This window comes from Cornus florida, unplaced genomic scaffold (genome assembly GCF_030987335.1).
Source record: "Cornus florida cultivar Cherokee Brave unplaced genomic scaffold, ASM3098733v1 CherokeeBrave_3.0.0_Hap2_Chr09, whole genome shotgun sequence".
NCBI classification, from domain to species: Eukaryota; Viridiplantae; Streptophyta; class Magnoliopsida; order Cornales; family Cornaceae; genus Cornus; species Cornus florida.
In genome coordinates, this window is record NW_026775579.1 from 48,129,198 (window position 1) to 48,149,773 (window position 20,576).

Consider the following 20,576-nt stretch of genomic DNA (forward strand, 5'->3'; position numbering starts at 1 on the left):
TAAATCGCACAAAGTGAAAGTAAGGGCAAGAGCGCACGGGCAGAGAACAAAACTCATTTAGAAGAATTGTGTGACTTTGGTACCAAGAAAGTGGCATCCCCTCAAATCAAGATGCAGCTATCAAGGACAAGATTTTGGGATGAGCTCTTCAAAATGGCATGACTGAAAAAGTGAAAATTTTAAAAGATATCTCAGTATATTTCTTGAAATAACAAGAAACTGAGTTGACTGAAAACCATATAGTTCAAACTTTAAACTAGTTTATCTCTAGAATCAATTCCAGAAAAAATAAATTCCATGCTACAAAACACAGCATTATAATTAAAGTTTAAAAAAAAAAAAAAAAACACAGCATTAGTGCAAATATTACCCATAAAACACATAAATCATCACTTCATCACCATGTAATCACTTGAAACACTGCAGTGCAGTCTTTAAGCAGGAACATGCCCAGGTGAACTTGAACATTAACTAGTAGTAGTAGTCTACATGCAGTCATTCCATAGTACATCTTGTTTTTCTGCATTGCTAGACCCTGCTCCAAACACACCACATGTGAACAACACAAACGAGGTTTATTTTAAACATCCAAACAAACATTCATGCATAACAAATGGACAAACAGCGATAACAAAAATTTGATATGTTAACCAGCATTGGGAATATGCTGCTAAATATTCAATTCAGTGTACCGGGATCATAGAGCAACAGATCAGATCAAAAGAACTAGTTTACCTCTGATATCTTTTCCCCTTTTCCAATATCTATCTTCAGGCTGTGGGAACTTTAGGGACTTCACTGCTCCTTTCGGCTAAAGATCATATGCATCAACCATTCCACAACATAACCAGTAAAGATCGTACAATAGACAATTGCAAGTCAGAACAGTGAAAACAGATATCCCAACCAGTCTTCAACCAATCTCTTTTCCCTTTTTTTTCAATACCTTCAACCCAGAACACATATGCATACATACATATATGTAGAGAGAGAAGAAGTAAGAGAGCAAAAACCATTTCATTGGCAAAATCACATGCAAACATAACTTCAAGCGGTAAATTTCTACAAAGCACTAAATTTTGTTTCTTATAATGGTTTAACTATTCACCGATGAAGACTAGTGAAATCTCAATGTTCAACAAAAATCAAGAAGACATGAAACACTCGTCATAGTGAGAGAAACTTGAGACGCCTCATATGAAAAAACACAATTATCAAACTAATTAAGATAACCCAAACCTTAAGCTACAATGTACAAAACAGACGCAACCCATCAGTTCCAGATATTTGTGTCACTGGCAAACGCATCATGTCAGGTCGAACCCAATGCACATGATGTCCCAACTTCTGAAGCAGAAGTCAAAGGAACACAAATCACCATTTAGTCGACTTTGAATATAATCAGCTTTCCATAATATACTAGAATTTGAATCAACATCCTGGAAGTGATTGTGCAGAAGCAAACGGAGAAAAGCTCGCAGCTGACTCACTACAATGCAGTGGATGTGGCTGCTGACTAGAAGAGCCAATGTAACTCAGCGAAGCATTGCTAGGACTAGGAATATGTGAAGACAAGTATCTCGAATTAGCAGGTGAGAGAGAAGGGTAACCCAATGAGCAGGGAGAAACCAAATGGGAAGCATGAGATCTTTGAAAGGATGCATTCCTAAGGTCCACTGAGCTTCGGCTTACACTTAGGTAAGGGGATTGGCGGTATGTCTGAGGAGACTGCTGCACATAAGGAGGGCTAGCAAAGGAATGAGCATGAGAAACTGGAGACCAAAACGAAGATGGGGCTATTTGTACTGCCGATGATGATGCTAATGATGATCTGACTGATGACGACACAGCAGATGAAGCAACGGAGGCTGCAGGGCTGGATGAAAGCAATGGTGTGCATTCTGATGCTGGTGGATCAACAATGCTGGTTCTGACATCACGCTTGCAAACTGGGCAAAAGGTTCTCCATGTAGTAAGCCAAGCATCGACACAAAAAGCATGAAATTCTGTCAAAGTCCGAGAACAGAGGTTACTCAAAATTGACATGATAGAACCAAAATGATATGACCAATATTGACAAGATTAAAAAGGTTCTTTAAATAAAGTTCAAATTTAGTAATGCAATACAATAAATGCCTAAACATGAGGACCAATACATATTAAAATCTCAAGTGCCAAAAAGTTTAATTTTAGATTCCATTAAAAACAGGATTTAAAAACCAAAAAACAGCCTCCTGTAATAATTGTGGAAAGAATCTAATTTCTTTTCTACTGATAGAAGAGAACTTGTATCACCCTAAAAACAGCACACAAAAGAATCAGAATTTTCCCAAATCTTGTCGAGTGATGAGATGCCCAACACGTTAAAATGTCTCCATCCTAGCTTTATTAATTAATTTAATGAGCTAGCCCGTACACGAGGCTACCACCATTGTGAGTTATGGAATGGTCAAATGTACGTAGCCTTACCTTTGCACACAAAGAGGCTGTTTCCTGTTTCAAACCCGTGACCTCCAGATCACAATGGAGCAAACCTCACAGTAACACCAAGGCCCACTCTCTTAATTAATTTAATAAACCATTAATTAGGATACAAATTTGACAAGACAGAACCAACAATCTTTTGAGATAAACTAAATCAGACTAGTTAGTGAGCACACCCTCAAACGCAAACAATCTTTTAGATGAATTCTGCAGTGTGTACATTGTAAATTATTATAATTGTTGAGTTCATTTCTATCGGAAAAAAGTATGTTATCATATCTGAAGGTATCTACCATTTCTAATGATGTTTTGCCTTCACCAGAAGTAAATAACCCCCTACACTTTTGCCGATCATATACTTGAAGAGTTCAGCAAGGTAAAACTTAAGCAATGACTATACGTGATTAAAGGGAAGCATCACATAGAAATTGATGCCTCCATTGCGCTTTACATGAATTTCAAGATGCAAAACAAAATCTTGCAGAATAAGCCCAATAGAGAAAATAAAACCCCACAATTAATTGTATAGGATCAGTTTGAAAAGCTTTAAATAATCCCCATGCCAATAAATTTGTCAATGTTGTTGCCCTTCTTTAGTAAATGAACTCTATATCGAGTCCACTCTTCAATGGATCTTATCTTATTAGTGGATTTCTACATAAAACTTAAATTTGCATGGATGAAGACGACTTGCAGACCCAATCACAGAGACCTGAACATGGGTTTAAGGTTTTTAAGAAGACAATGACAATGGTAATACTTTATTACCATTGGAGGATATTGCATAATTTCATTTGGGCAAGTGGGGGTTACATCTGTCAACAACTGTAATAAAAGGGCACTTGGGGAAATTTTAACCCCAAAAAATGCTTACATCATCTGTACACGTTGACTGGGCTAACCATTAACAGCCGTTAACAGAGGGGAACACAGTATTACAAATATATAAACCTCAAGGAAGGTAAGTGTAATTTGGCAAACAAGAGGGGAACAAGGTGTATATTGAAGAAACCTTAGGGGGTTACATCTGTCAACAACTGTAACAAAAGGGCACTAATGGAAATTTTAACCCAAAAAAATTCTTACATCATCTGTACACGTTGACTGGGCTAACCATTAACAGCCGTTAACAGAGGGGAACACGGTATTACAAAGATATAAACCTCAAGGACGGTAAGTGTAATTTGGCAAACAAGAGGGGAACAAGGTGTATATTGAAGAAACCTTAGGGGAGGTTAGTGTAATTTACCCAATCTAAAATCTAAGGCATTCGGTTGCAAGTTTTAAGGTTTTCCACTAAAGGAGAGAGACAATTTTCTTCAAATCATAGCCAAATCTCTTGGATGGGTTTGAACAACAATATTCATCTTAAAACTATATTCTCTGAGAATTGAAAAGGAGAAAGGGATTCGGTGGTGAAGAGCTGAAAGCTATAATAATGTTTTGGAGTTATTAAGTACTTAAATTTTTAACAGGTTTTATATTGGGTTTACATTAATTCATCAAAATAAAAAATAGTGGGCTTACATAAAATATTTATATTTGAGTAGAATATTTTTTCACTCCTTTGATTAGAGGCAATGAGGAGGTAAGTATAGAATTTAGTTAAATGATATTTTAGCGTGTTTATATACAAAATATATATTATTTTGTTTGATTTTATTTCATTCTAACTACCACATAATTATCAAATTTATTTTTAACCACCACATATCAGGAGAAATTTCATTTAATGATGGTGGCCTAACAAGGGGACTAGCTAAAATAAAAAATTGCGACAAAGATCCATGTATAGGTATCTCACCGTATCTGTTTATACTGGTGTAAGAATAAGTTAATCTCATCTATGCATAACATGTCAAAGAATATGTCTTTTGGCAATCAAACAATTGATTTGAATTTCCTTCCAATGTCTATGATGCTTGTCAATCAAACCATTGGTTTGAATTTCCTTCCAATGTTTATCATGCTTGTCAGAAACAAAACTAATCAAAAATTTAGAACTGTGTCATCAACATCATACTTTAAATTATAAAAGACGACTTAACCCAAGTGGTTTCTCCCCTCCTTCCAAATCCTTCCAAATGGAAAGTGGAGTTGATTCTCAAAATGGGACAAACGGCTTGCGTGACTTAGTTAACACCTATAACACAGTACAGAAGAAGTCTACAGAAAGTTAATTAAGGGTGTAAGACCAACTATTCTTACACCAAATATAATAAGTTGATCATGCACTGATGTCCAAAATAATGTTATTGGATATCAAAATGCTAAAAGCCTAAAACTTGGCAATCAAACAATTGATTTGAATTTCCTTCCAATGTCTATGATGCTTGTCAATCAAACCATTGGTTTGAATTTCCTTCCAATGTTTATCATGCTTGTCAGAAACAAAACTAATCAAAAATTTAGAACTGTGTCATCAACATCATACTTTAAATTATAAAAGACGACTTAACCCAAGTGGTTTCTCCCCTCCTTCCAAATCCTTCCAAATGGAAAGTGGAGTTGATTCTCAAAATGGGACAAACGGCTTGCGTGACTTAGTTAACACCTATAACACAGTACAGAAGAAGTCTACAGAAAGTTAATTAAGGGTGTAAGACCAACTATTCTTACACCAAATATAATAAGTTGATCATGCACTGATGTCCAAAATAATGTTATTGGATATCAAAATGCTAAAAGCCTAAAACCTTACCCTATAACATAGTACAAAAGAAGTAAATAGAAGTTAAAATTATGAATTTACAATAATCAGTTTTCTTACAGTGGCTTTCCACATTTTGTAATGGGAACTTTGTTTAGGGAGTACAAAACAGCATTTGAAGGAAGAAATTAAATTTAATATATTTATATATTACTAAAAGTCCTCTTATATTGTACTACAAATTCTCTCAAGCGCATCAACTTTGCAGCACAAGCGTCAAATTTTAAAAAAATGAGAACATTCATTTCAATTTGGACCTAAAGTTGCAAAAGCTCCATCAAAAGAGTAAGCATGCAAGGACACTCATGTGATTAACACGAGCACCCACAAGCAAAATTGTTTCCTAACTACTAAAAAACATATCTTCTAAAATTCCACCCCAGAAAATATTAGCCTGCGAAATAAGTTCTTACAAAATATTAGCATACTAGATTTCTTTAGGATTATAAGAGAAAACTTACTGTGACGACAAGGCAAAATTCTGAGCTTCTCACCAACGCTATAGTCTTCAAGACATATAGCACATGTTGTTGAAGTACAATTATCCTCTAAAACAGCTGTGAATATTAGGCTTGGCATTGCTTTTACTAGACGACTGCTCATCCCATGGAATTCCCTAACATTTGAAGGTTGAGGCCGTTCACGTCTTATGCGATGCCTCCGGACAAAGAAACAAGTAGCCAGCACTGCAGACATGGCAAGTAATGAAATGAAAGATATGGCCATGATTGACCATGCTGAGTCCTCAAAGCTCGGGATTATCCACAGTTGCATGTTGGTAACACCTGCGTACTTTGTGAGTACTTCTCCTGAAGCTTTGGAAACAAGCACAGCAGGTATTTTTACACCAGATGAACTTCCTGCCACTGCATTTTTCATATGTCTGGATTAGATAGTCTCATAGATTCAACTAAACCAAAAATCATCACCGAAGTAAAACAACACCACTCAAAGACAGAAAGAACAACTAAATTAAAAATCTGGGAAAAAAAAGTTCATCTTCAATTTGTCATGAAAACAAATGATAGTTTACATCATCCCAATTATGAGTTCTTCAAATCCTCGCAAAAGGGTTTCAAAGTTTTTGTTTAAAAAGAACCCTGAGATGGAAAATTTTTTACAACCCACCTTTCGGAAGCGCGGGGCGTGGTGGGGGGTTGTTAACATGCTCTACATTTATTGCCATACATAGTAATAGTGTAAACTGAATACATTACATATAACTTACATAATATGTAACCCCCCAAAAAAGGCGAAATATACTTTTAAATCATCATTATGCTTATATAATTATGAAGATACATAATCACCACAACATGGACAAAATGTCCCATAGCACACCCCAAAGTTTATAACAATAAGACGTGGGTTTGGTATTTCAAATCATTATTTGGGAAGACCTATGGTTGGAAAATTCAAATGGGATCTTGTTTCTTCTTCAGCAACAGTTTAAAATGGTGGTGTTCCTTAGAAATTATTTCCGAACATCATGATCAAGAAATGTGTGAACTTGCCCAAAGAAATGTTTGAACTTGCATCTATTATCGTGTTACTAAAGGATGTTTATTTGTCTACATTCTTTTCAGAGGAAAACTTGGTGTCTTGCAAGTAATGATTTTCAATCAAAATTCTTTCTTTAATATCTTATTGAAGTTTAATAATGTCCACATTTCGGGCCAGCTAAAATAATTGAAAGGCAAAGTTATCACAAGTTAAGATTTTGGTTCTGATATTAGCTCTTAAAAATACAAAAACTAAAGAGAATTGAAAAATGAGAATTTGTGGTGTACGAGGAGTTGCGAGACATTTTACCACCAATTTTTTCATTGCCAGTATTCTCTTGCACCTTGACAAAGGCTGTTTCTACAAGCAAGCATTAGTATATCACTCCTTCAAACAATTGATCTCTGATGGTGATCCCTTTTAGGGGAGAGGAAATAGGGGCAGAATTCTGTGATATTGTGCACTTTTTGCCACTATTTGAGTTACATGGCTTTTAAAGAGAAGTGTTCCATTATTAGTATAAGATGAGATAGGATAGCATTTTTAGCCTATGGAGCAATTAGCCGCCAAATTTCTTTGGGGAGTCTCACCAGGAGGATTGGTATCAAATTTGTTCTTTCAGACCAGTTGTGACAGTTTCTCTCCTTTAGTCAACCCACCCTATGAGAGAAATTTAATTTATAATGGTTGCTAAATTGAAAACCTAGGTTAACTCAGTATTGCGCAGGGAGGGATTTAAAGAATAGTGTTTCTTTGTTTTCTCTTGACTTGCAAGAGTGGGCTCTGAGCCTCCACCGTAGAGGTAGGGATCTTTTCTCATTTGGAAGGCTTAAGGGAGCTAGTTAGATGGGCTGTTCTACCATATTGGTGGGGATGGACTCCTTGATCACCAACTACTAAGTGTAGACCAGTTAGTTTCAGCTCAAGGAAGTGTGACCATCTCAAGAGAAGGTAATGGACTTTGGCTAAAAAGTTAAGGATGAAGTCTAGTTAAACATTGAGATGAACTAATGATGAGAATATTAGCCAAAGCCGTTTTGAGATGAACTAATGATGAGAGGGTAGTTAAAAAGCTGTTTTGGACCTCCTCCTTTTTTTTATAAATCTGAAGAAAGATATCACCTGACATGTGACTGGTAGCCCCGGAATCGATGAATCCAATCACTGGGAATGGAAGAAGCAGAAGCAGATCCAGATACCCGACTTGCCATGATTGCAGAATCAGAAGGCCCGAGATCTTCAATCTTCTGAGTGATAGAGCTAGGTTTTTGCCCTTTACATCTCCGTTGAAGAATGCAATCCAATTATGTAATTGGATCAAATGCCCTAAACTTAATAGAATCGGGCAAGTTTTGACATGTTAACAAGCTGCCATAGTCACCACCCTATTATTTTATACTCTTTTTTTTTTAATCTTAAGCAAAATTTGTTTAAGAGCAGGTTTTTTCCCTTTAAGTCCCTCCTTGTAGAAAAATCAACCCCTTTATGTAATTGGGTAAAATCCCTAACTCTTTAACGAATCAGAAAAGTGTGAAATGTTAACAAGTTGTGGTTGTCGCTGCCATATTCAAATCCTATTTTTTTCAGGATGAAATTGGATACCGCATTGTATTTTTTTCCTTAAGCCAAACACTGTAATTGGACTCTCCATCTCATTCCAATATTTCCGTACTGTTGAAACCAAATAAATGAGTGGCCATGGTTATCTCTACTTCTCAGCGTTCTCACTGACTGGTGCCATTCAACTATGCATTTGGATACCATCTCATTCCATTTCAACAAAACAAGAATAGCATGGAGTCCAAGTAAATTGGTGATTACAATCCAATTTCAAGCCTAAATGACTCAAGGACCAAGTACAATAGTATTTAGAAGTTTCTTCCTGCATTGCAATCCCAAACTTCTGATTCAGGTTGCATTCAAATCTTATGTAAATAATTGAATGAAGTAACTCTTAGAAAGTTTTTGTGAGTCGATAGAATTATCTAAATCCCGAACTTCCGATTCAGGTTGCATTCAAATCTTATGTAGATAATTGAATGAAGTAATTTTTAGAAAGTTTTTGTGAGTCAATAGGATTATCTGACATCTGTAAACAGTTGAGTAATTTTTTAGGGTTACAAAATTGATAGTCTCCTAGCATCTATTGCCTTAATGTAAAACAATGTTACAGTTCAATGGAAAAAGTTATTCCCCATACATGAATGATTGTGGAACTTTAACCCCACTCTTAAAACACTATCTGGAGTACTCGGTGCACTTTTGACACCCCTTTCTATCACAAACTCTGATCTCAAGGTTGAAATTGAATTGTTCCACATATGCCAATCTAATTCCACCTTTTAATTGATTAAATTAGTTCAGCCTTAAAACCTAAGGAATCTATCCCTTCTTTCTTAAATTGGAGATTTACAATGTGGATATTCAAGAAGACAAGTTTATTCAGTGCTTATAGTGAAGTCACTGGTCCAAAAGTTTCAGTTGAGCATAAAGAGAATCGCTGCAAGTTTAAATGACGACAACTTAATTTAGTTCAAATGGTAAAATCACTGGTAAAAACATCATTTTGTGCTTAAAGTAAATATAGTTTTTCTTTTCCATACTCCTTATGTATATATATTCCTCTATTAAATGTTGTCGGTCAAAGCATTATTGCAATCGATGTGAAGATATCAATTAACTAAAGGCTATTAATGAGGATTGAACCTATCAATTCGAGATGTTGGGTGGGGTGACCTGCGTGCACACATAATCATTGACTTTATTTGCACGAAATGATGCCCCACTGGCTCAAAATTGTGTTATCATGCTTACGGAGTCTAAAATTTAACCATCACACTAAGCAAGGACCCTTAGGTCTGAGCTAATTAGCACAGACAAGGACGCAATATACCCACTCGACACGACACAGATATGAATCATATGATGACACATTAAATTTTAGTGTAAATTACTCCGACCTCCCTTGTGGTTTGCCTTAATTACCCTTAGATAAAAAATAAAATAAAAATGTAAAAATTACTCTGACACACCTTATCAAAGTGAGTTAATTAACATTACAAAGTATTTTACACTCTCTCAATATCTTAAATTCTTTTTCAATGCCTTCTTTTTTCTCTCTCTAAATTCATCCTCCCTCCACCACCATCACCCCTCCACATTCTATCTCTCTCCATCTCCACAAGCCCCCCCTCCCTCTCTCACAAACACACACAATCTCCCTCTAAGCCCCCACCTCCTCACTGACCACCATTGTTCTACTGATGAATTTTGCAGTGAACTAAATCCCACCATCATTCAAAACTTATTATATCCACCATTTTGCTTAGGATATAAAATTCAAGAATAATCAATGTCCTGTATCTCCTTGAGAAAAAACATATTTGAAATTGATCGAACTAAGATCGGAGCTTGTCTTGTTCGCAACCTTCAATAGACCCTTTTTAACCCAATTCGAGGTTGACATTTAACTCTTTCAAAGCTTCTCGTGGGAATTAAAGCAGACGCATCTGCTATCTTCTACCCCCTGCCATGGATTTTGAATTCAAACCCTAAAAAATTAATTTCATCTACAAACACCTTCACAAAACCAAAAAACAATGGATGATCAAAAAGGAAATTAAGATGATTATACTCATATCTGAATATTAATGGGGAGATCGGTTTCTATTCAATTCTATCAACTGTCAATACTAGATATACTATATATTTACATAAACATGTATGTATATGCACAACTGAGCAACGAAAAATCATCCCATTATATATATGTGTGTGTATATACATACACATATTCAGTAAAGAGGAGGAGATTTGTAAGGGTTTTTCTGGTTACTTTTCGAAGTTGTTCACTGAATCAGCTGGTTGGCGACCTTTGCTTGATGGGCTTCACTTTGACTCTATTTCGGGTGAGAAGTGCTCTGTTTTGGAAGTGCCATTTTCAGAAGAGGAATTTTTCTCTGCTTTGAAGAGCTGTAATGGGGATAAAGCCCCTAGTCCTGATGGTTTTTCTATGAGATTCCTTTTGGAGTGTTGGGAGGTGGTCCGTGAGGAGGTGATGGGCTCTTTTCACGCCTTCCATGTGCAGGGCTCTTTTGAGAAAAGTTTGAATGCCACTTTTATTGCTCTTATTCCGAATAAGGGAGAGGCAATGGATGTTAGAGATTTCCGCCCTATTAGTTTGGTGGGATGTTTTTACAAGTTGATTGCGAAAGTCTTGGCCTCTAGGTTGAGGAAGGTTATGGATGGCGTCATTTCTGACTCTCAGAATGCCTTTGTGGGAGGTCGTCAAATTTTAGATTCAATTCTTATTGCTAGTGAATGTGTAAATTCCGGTTTGAATAGCGGTGTTCCGTGTGTTTTTTGCAAGCTGGACATTGAAAAGGCGTATGACCATGTGAGCTGGAGCTTCCTTCTCTACTTATTGGAGAGGATGGGGTTTGGTGGGCGTTGGAGGAGATGGATTCTTTTTTACATTTTTAGCGCTCGATTCTCTGTCCTTGTGAATGGAGCTCCGACAGGTCTTTTCTCTAGCTCGAGGGGCTTGAGACAAGGGAATCCGCTTTCTCCTTTCTTGTTCCTTTTTGTGATGGAGGCTCTTAGCAGATTGCTAAAGAGGGCTGTGGAGTTGGGTTTTTTTAGAGGTTTTTGGGTGGGCAGGGATGTTGCTAGTCAACTGGAGATTTCCCATTTGATGTTTGCGGATGACACTCTTGTGTTTTGTGATGCGGACGCGTCCCAGTTGAGATATTTGAGATGCGTTTTGATTTGGTTTCAAGTTGTTTCTGGTCTTAAGATTAATGTTGGCAAGAGTCTTCTTGTGCCTGGGGATGTTCCTGAGATTGAGATGTTTGCTTAGATCATTGGATGTTGCACTGGCTCTTTTCCCATTTCTTACTTAAGATTGCCTTTGGGAGCCCTTTCGAGATGTGTGGGGAGCTGGGATCTGGTTGTGGATAGATTCGAGAGGAGGTTGGCGGGTTGGAAAAAGCAGTACCTTTCCAAGGGGGGTCGGGTTACTCTGATTAAGAGCACCCTTTCTAGCCTTCCTACTTATTTCATCTCTCTGTTTCAGATTCCTTCTTCAGTGGCTGAGAGAATTGAGAGATTGCAGTGCAACTTTCTTTTTTTTTGGGGGGGGCGGGGGGGTTCAAGTTTCACCTAGTTCGGTGGGATCATGTGTGTCGACCAATTCGGTGTGGAGGCTTAGGGTTAATGGGGTTGTTGCCTTTCAATAAGGCTCTCCTTGGTAAATGGCTTTAGAGGTTTGGGAGTGAGAGACATTGGCTTTGGAGGAGAGTTATTGCGAGCAAGTTTGGGGAAAGCAGTGGTGGGTGGTTCTCTCTTGTGATGCGTGGTCCAAGGGGGGTGGGGGTTTGGAATTTCATTCGGAGGGGTTGGGTTGATTTCTGCAAGCATGTTCGTTTTCGAATCAAGAATGGTAGGAGGATTAGTTTTTGGAAGGATCTTTGGCATGGGGAGCTTCCTCTTGCTCTTGCTTTCCCACGACTCTATAGGATTGCTTCTCACCGACAGGCCGTGGTAGTTGACTGTTATCACCTTGATAACGGGAGACTGACTTGGGATGTTCAGTTCAGGAGGCATTTTCAGGATTGGGTGATCGAGGATGTTTCTCGTTTTTTGGAGCTTCTGTATAGCCAAGTGATCACTTTTGGGGAGTTGGATTGTTGGTTTTGGGTTCCTAACTCGCAAGGCCGTTTCGAGGTTAGGTCCTTTTTTAGATGTCTTTCGTTTGTTCCCGGAGACCCTTTCCCCTGGAAGTCTATTTGGCGTTCCAAGGCTCCTCGCAAGGTCGCCTTTTTTGCTTGGACCTCCGTCCTGGGTAATATTTTAACCAAGGATAATTTGAGGAGGAGGAATCAAGTGGTGGTCAATCATTGTTATATGTGCTTGTGTGATGAGGAGACAGTTGATCACCTCTTTTTACATTGCAGCATGGCCAGAGATTGTTGGGATTTGATGCTTGGATTATTTGGGGTCCATTGGGCTATGCCTTGTTTCTCTAGAGGGTTGATTGAGGCTTGGAGAGGCGTCTCTGTTGGGGCTATCATTCAGGATGCTTGGAGGCTACGCCTCTTTGTATTTGGTGGTGTATTTGGCTCGAGAGAAATAGGAGATATTTTGATGGAAAAAAGAAGCATGTTTCTATGCTTAAGTTCTCTATTATTTCTACTCTTTTTTGTTGGGTTTCAGGGAGAGATTATAGATCTACGGAGGAGATTATTGTTTTTTTGGCCTCTTTAAAGGTCTAAGGCGCCCTTTGGCCTTTTGTTTCTTTGGGTTCCGCTCCCCTTTTGAGCGTTTTTAATAAAATTTTACTTATCAAAAAAATATATATATAATCACTGTGTCTTTGTGTACAGGGAATTATTGAGAACAGAGAAAATAAAGAGACAATAAAAAAGAAAGGAGGCTGAACATAAGGGTGTTTTAGGGATTTAAAAATTATATTTGACGGGACATAATGTTCATTTAGCAGTGGGCGAGGTCAGAGTGATTTCAAACAAACCTTGAGGGAGGTTGACCAATTTTTTTTTGCAAGTTTAATTTGAAGGTAATTAGACCAAACCTCATGGAGAGTAATTTACTCTAAATCCTACAAAACTAGGATACCTAAAAAGCTGGACAATCTATAAATATAAAACCATATTATATGTATCTATTATAGAAGAAAATCTAAGAATATTAAACAAAACTATAAAGTTGAAGATGGGAAAGGATCATTACTTGAAACCAAATCACCATATACATTGTCATAGATAATGGCTGCTTTGAACCCTGCAGTTTGTGCTCTTCTAACTTTATCCTCAAAATGGCATCCTCCTCTAATAATCAATGCAAATGGCAAACTGGCATTACATTTAGATGAACCAACCTTATTAGTCAATTGTGAACATGCATCAAGAGGCTCCGCTAAGTACAACTTGCCACCCTTCCCAGACCCTTTTACGGGTGGAGCTGAAATTATCAATGGAACAAAAGTCAAAAAAATGGGTCAAGATGACATCCAATCACCGCCTTGAAACTCACTAATCAATCATTAGTCAAAATGACAGTATAACTGACATTACAAGTTACAACCGCCATAAACAGATTCTGTTAATGTTCCCATAAAGTTTTAAATTTATCTCATGTTATTCATCAAATGGATATAATCTGAATTCAATTGACCCAATGTGATTTGATAAAACTTGGATTGGATAGAATATCCTGATCACAAGTCTTAATCTATCCTTACTTACTTACAACTGAACATATCCTTAACCTGTTTGTTCATCCCAACTGAACCAATATATATATATATATATATATAAATATATATATATATATTCAGGAAATTCAAGCAAAAACTGAACCAAAAATTTAGTAAAGAACATTGAGTGATTCTAAAAGTCTCAGATAAGTTCGAGTACAACATGCATAGCCTTTTTTTGGTGCAAATTAGGAACTCACAGAAGCTCTTTCAACACTAATCCCCAAACCCTATAGTCATTCAATAAGATCTTAAAATTTTCTAACTAAAAAAAAAGGAGAGATTAAAATCTTCAAATCTTAATCTTAAGAGTTAAAAATCAAACCCTAGTAGAGAACGAATAGTTAAAAAAACACTGAATACTCACCAAAGGTAGCTTCGATGCCTCGGAACGATAAAGTCACGTTGCTGCCCATCAACACCACATTAGCAGACGCCGTACAAGCCATTAAAGAGAGAAAAAAATAAACAAGAACCACAAGCTTCACCATCTTTGTTATCGAATCGAACTATTCAAAACAAAAACACCAAAAACTCAAAAATCATAAACCTAATGTGGGTTTTACAGAGAGAAAATTAGGGTTTTTACGATGCAGACATCAGCTTCCATGCCTCCCAGGAACACTGAGTTCTCTGAATCCATGTACTCCGTACAACTGAGAGGTAAATTTTGTATAATTAAAAAAGGAAAATCAAATGTTGGGCTATAAATACTAGTGTATGATAAGATTTGGTGACTCGTAAATATGTAATAACCTAATCATTATCCATATTGTGATTGTGAATACCAATATTCTATTTTTGGATTCATGGTTATAATCACCGCCTTAAGATTAGATTACAATATTTGGTTCATTATTTTTTCAGGACTAAAAGGGATATTATCATTATTTTTTCAGGACTAAAAGGGATATTACTTATTGTAAAATTAGCTATACGCAATTAAACGGTCTTGGTTCATTAATATTTAGTGGACCAATTAAATATAAATTTCAGAATTTTGAAAATGGCTTCATAAGGTTTTATTAATAAATTACAAAATTGAATAGTCGGAAACTTTTCATTAAATTAGTTCACAAGTATCAAATAAACCACGACCATTTAATAATTTTTGTTGGAGAATCTAAACACGGGCACCCCTCGGGGAATTAAAAGCCACCGCCCATTAATAAGAAAATTTTGTAAGCATAAATAAGTTTCAGTGTTATTTTATTTGAGTAACTTGGAAATTGGGTTTTAAAATATGTAAAAAGTCAAATTAATTATTTAATGTAAGCACATTAAAAAAAAAAAAACTTTTAAGATGACCTCTTAAGAATATTTCTATTTTTACTTTATTTTAAATCTTTTATCTTGATAAAAAAAAATAAATAAATAAATAAATAAATAAAAATCTAACTCTGTTTTGTAATGTGGTTACTTCTTACTTACATTATTATGATATGGGGGAATTATTAGATAGTTGTTCAAAACTCATATCAAACCTTATTAGAGTGATTAGACAATGTAATTTGAGTCTAATCAAAATTCATATTCTATTTTTTTATTTTTTTATTTTTATTTTATTAAACTCTAGTGAATTTATTTTTGGAAGAGGAATTTTGATTGGACTAAACAAATAAATGGTAGAAGACGGGCGCATGAGTTTTTTTTCAATGAAAAAAAAGAAAAAAACAATAAAAGATTATTAAATAATCTTTATCAGTACATGAACAAATATGGTAGAAGATGTTGCAAATTTATTTTGTTTTCATTGAAAGGAAGAAAGAGATGTAAGGAGAAAATAGAAAAAAAAATATTACATACTAAACTTTTTTTGTTCAGTAGAGATCATAAAAGAAAAGAAAGAATAATAGTAAAAATGATCTATTCTTCCTCCTTATAAATTTTTACCCGTCCAAAAATAAGTTTCAATATTATAAATACATAACCTAAATGAACTATTATATAAATATTATTAAATGAACTAAATTTTAATATTATAAATATTATTGGATATAATGGTAAACACAATTAAAATTTTTTCTTCCCTTCTCAGTTAACAAACATAGTAAATTATGAATTTATTCTCTTTTCTTCTCGCTCAGTGAACATAAGAAATACATAATTTCTTTTCTAGGATGTCTGCCTTCTTCTCTCCCTTCTATCTAATTTATTTATTTTCTAGGAGCTTAATTTTTTAAATTAAAAGATCAATGATTCATATCCCAATAAAGATAAGTGGGGTGTGCAATATACCCATTTAAATATACTCATTTCCTTGAAAAATGGACATAAAAAAAAAAATGTGAAAAATATATATGGGATAATTCATTTTTGCCACTGAGAGAGAAATCGGTCAGGTTATTTTAACATTATACCCAGAATTTAATTCGAACAACTTTATAATTAAAAAATATTTTTTAACTTAATATTTTATTTTTCATTTCTTGAAGTCAATTGTGTAATTTTATCACCTCACTAAAGATTAATGATGAAAAAGATACAAATCTTTTTATAGTTCTGGAAGTTTTTTTGAAAGCTAATAGTATTATTTGCAACTGCAGGACGGCCAAAGAGGGTTTTTTATTTTTTAGCAATTTGCCCTATGAAATTATTTGGCTTTTATTTTTTTTATTTTTCAAGGCAACAAATATTACTACATTTGCCCCATATTAGTAATCCACTGTCTCATTTTTAGATGTCCTAAATTAATTATCCACTTTAAAAAGTCAAAACAAATAAGCCTTATCTTTCCATCATTATCCTTTATATTTTCAAAAAATTTATATACATAAATTAGTAATTTTAAAAGGGGACAATGCATTAATTGCATCTCCTCTTAAAATCTCCAATTTATAAACATGGACATCTAGTATGGAAGGAAGGGAGTAAATGTTAAATTAGTAAATGAATAGAATAAAAAACTGACACTCTAAAGTTTACGGGAGACACTAACCTACTGTGTTATTGAGAGGCAACTGTTTATTTTTATTTTTTATTTTTTTATTCTAGAACAACAAATAACTCTCTTAATTTATATATACATATATATATATATATATAGATATTTGGATAGCATGCCTCGATAGTCCGTGGTTAGTATCTCTGGTAAATTTTAGAAGGATCAGACTTCAACTCTTTACACATGTTAATCTAACTTTTAATTATTCTTACCTTTATTTGGATAAACTCTCCACTTTTTAATTCAAAAGAAGAGGAGGTATTAGGTACAGTGGTACACTGTACGTGTAACCCCACACACACACACACATATATATATATATATATATGTATATATATTTTTTTCTTTGGATAAACTCTCCACTTTTTAATTCAAAAGAAGAGTAGGTATTATGTATAGTGGTACACTGTACTTGTAACAGCATATTTTTTATATTTCGTGATATTTGTGTCAATTTTATTTTTTAAGTATATATTTAGTATTTATATCAATGATACATGCACCATATTAGATAAGACTTTGTCCAAGTGTTATCCTCATTTATCTTTTTGGCTCTTTTTGCTTTTACGAGGTAAATAACAAAGGACCACATTGCATTAATGACTTCTCTTTTTAACTTATCCCAATTATAAGTACTATCTTACCCCTAATCAACCCTGTGATGTAAAAGTGGGCACCATTTTGTACCACAATAGTCCTTTGATGGTGGGTGGGTTGGACCCGCAACCTCTTTGGGTCAAGTTGAATGAACCAAGACAACACATGAATGATACTCAATTATTCATTGGATCACAATGATTATCTCCACCAACCAGCTCTAGATTACTATGAAAATAGCTAGGAAAGAAACAAACTTTGTTTATTTTATGGACAGCTAGGCCACTTGGATGACTAAGTACGAGCAAGAAAAAACACAAACTTCATTTATGGACAAAGTGGGCAAGTGGATGACTAAGTACAGTAAAAGAGCGTTGACACGAGAAACAAAACCAAACATCAAAACCATCAAAATCACGCGCCTCTTCTTCTAATAGGGGTACACAAAGAATTGATAGAATCACTCGGAGACGAATTAAATCGGTGCTTCACTTTTGATTCTTCCGATTGTGATTTTAAAATTTTGAAATCATTAATTTTTCGGTTTAGTTTAGGTTATGGACTAATAATTATATATATTATTTTTTTAATTATATAATTATTAATATATATGCCTATTGATACTTGTTTGGTTGTAAATTTTTTAAAATACCCTGATTTTCATATTAAAAGAATATTCATGTAAAATTTCTCCATCAAAATATATAATAACAATAATATTAAATATATGTTCTCATATACTATATTATATAACAACATGCATTATGAACAAGCTTAGAGTCATTAAATGGTATCGATAAAAATGTAGCCCAAGGTATTGCTAAAAAAATAAATGGGTCTGGATCCACGTCCAAATGGTTCCGATTCCAATTCCAATTTCTAAGAACCGTTAGGAATGGTTCCGGTTCCAGTTCTGTCAAGAACCGTACCTAATCGGACCGTATGCATCCCTATCTAGTAGTGATAAACTTGCACCAAATGCATTAAGTATATGCTTAGTGGAAAAAACAAGGCATGTGTGAAATTTGGGTTGTCGTAGAAATGACTTGTTGTGCGTTTTGACCCACTATTGTTATATTTTTTTCAGGTCCTTGTTAGTAGCAAGATTAGCAATTGTTCGTGCATATAAGAGACTTGACATCATCATTCTTCTGGTGTCATCGACGTAGGATTCTATCTTCGGATTAAATATTTCACTTATTAGACATTTATTTATTTTTCAATTACGCAATTTTATTAAGGGCCCGGATTTGAGGATTCCAAATTTTATTCTATTGGAGAATTTATTTTATGAAGATTTTTATTTATCTCTGAGGATTAAATGGACTTATTTAGAGAAAATTATTTATTTATTTATTAGTTTTCTTTTCAGTAATATTATTTATTTATTTATTTATCTTTTTATATTTTATATTCAATTTAAAATATTAATTATTTGATATCGGTCTCGTGTGCGGACCTCATCAACTTGTGTTCCAAAATTGAGGGTATCACATTGTGAGTCCCCTGCTGGAGGCAGCATAACCAAAATGACCAAGTTGGGTGGCAGCATAACCAAAATGACCAAGTTGGGGGCAAACACCATCCCCACATTAAATTTCTCCCCATTGTCTCCATCCACCTCAATCAATTATTATTTGGCAAAAGTTTTAAATCGCCCCCTGAGCTATTAAAAGTTGCAAAATACTCCCCTGGAGTATTTTTTTGGAGCATGTCAATCCTCTGTCTATCAAAAAGTTAGCAAACGTCCCCCTAAAGCTATTCGGGTCCACTTTTCGTTCGTCAGACATGCACAATTACAAATTTAACCACAGTATTAAATCATAAAAAATGTAACAAATTATCCCCCATGAGTGCCCCTGAAACATCATTTACCTTAATAATTTTTTTTGTCCCAAATCATACTTACTCTTTCAAATCGTCCAGAGAGAAATTGACTAGACACAAGGTTTTCAATTTCTAAGGTTTTTTTATTGAGTGAGATTGTGGGTTTATTACTGTTTGATTTCTAAAGTTACATCATGGGTTTTGCCTATTTGGTTTTAAGGGTTTCGTTTTGTCATGATCGTGGTCTCCTTGAAGTTCAACAAGGTAACCTGTTTTAATCATTCATAAATGGTCTGACTAATTTTTTATGATGGTATATTTTTTTTTTCACAATTTTATGATGGTATTAATTATGTGTTTTTCAATTTTATGTGCCATGTCAACAATAGGGACCCACAACCTATTATAAAAGGTATTATTTTTGTATATATAATATATTCAGTAACTTTCAACATGTTTGATCATATATTGAGTCATCTGAATTTAAAAGAGAAGCGTAATATAATGTTTGATTTTACTCTTTCTAGAGTGAATCAAGAAGCAGCCTCGGTGGATTACCAAAATATGTACTGTGCTTTCTTTTGAATCAGTGAAATCATATTTCTTGCCTTTGAAAAAAAAAAAAACAAACAAACTTTCAACATGTTCAAAACTTTTTGCATCTTCCTTTGGCCTTTAAGGGTTTGCTTATCGTTATTATATTACAACTTTGTTGTCATTTTCTTATTTTATATGCTATCTGAAATTGTTAATTGCTTAACTTAATATATTTTATATTTTATTTGATTTATTTTATTTCATTTAAACACTTAATTAGAATTGTTAATTGCTCAGCTTTATATACTTTATTTGGAATTGTTATTTTATTTGGTATATTTATTTAGAATAACATAGAATGAACAAGTTAATTACACTTGAAATGCACCATAGAGGTTTTTTTTTGTCAAAGCACACCCCCCAAAACTTATACAGGTGACACTATAACCCTTATTGAGAAAGTATATATTGACTATTTATCTAATTTTTGATCTAATAAAGGCGGACAAGGACCTTGGGTATGATGATAACAATGAAATTTATTTTAGGAATTCAATGGTGACCATTGAGGAAGGAATAAAATAAATTATAAGAGATCAAGATATATTGGAATGCAGTAATGTTCGTAACAGATTTAATTTGATTAAAAAAACAATATATTGGTTGAAGATGTAGACATTGTGGAGGAGGGAGTAGAACAC

The 20,576-nt window shown here is 34.6% G+C and overlaps 1 protein-coding gene across 1 annotated transcript; it reads right to left on the reverse strand.

Moving 5' to 3' along the window:
* Positions 1-998: 998 nt before the first annotated feature.
* Positions 999-14,768, reverse strand: LOC132273838 (receptor homology region, transmembrane domain- and RING domain-containing protein 2-like). Its single transcript, XM_059774919.1, has 4 exons — positions 14,338-14,768; positions 13,445-13,675; positions 5,656-6,060; positions 999-2,006 (listed from the first exon to the last, which is right to left on the reverse strand). Exons 1-4 carry the CDS (start codon positions 14,459-14,461, stop codon positions 1,432-1,434), a joined length of 1,335 nt encoding a protein of 444 aa, XP_059630902.1. The 5' UTR covers positions 14,462-14,768; the 3' UTR covers positions 999-1,431.
* Between the last annotated feature and the right edge of the window lie 5,808 nt (positions 14,769-20,576).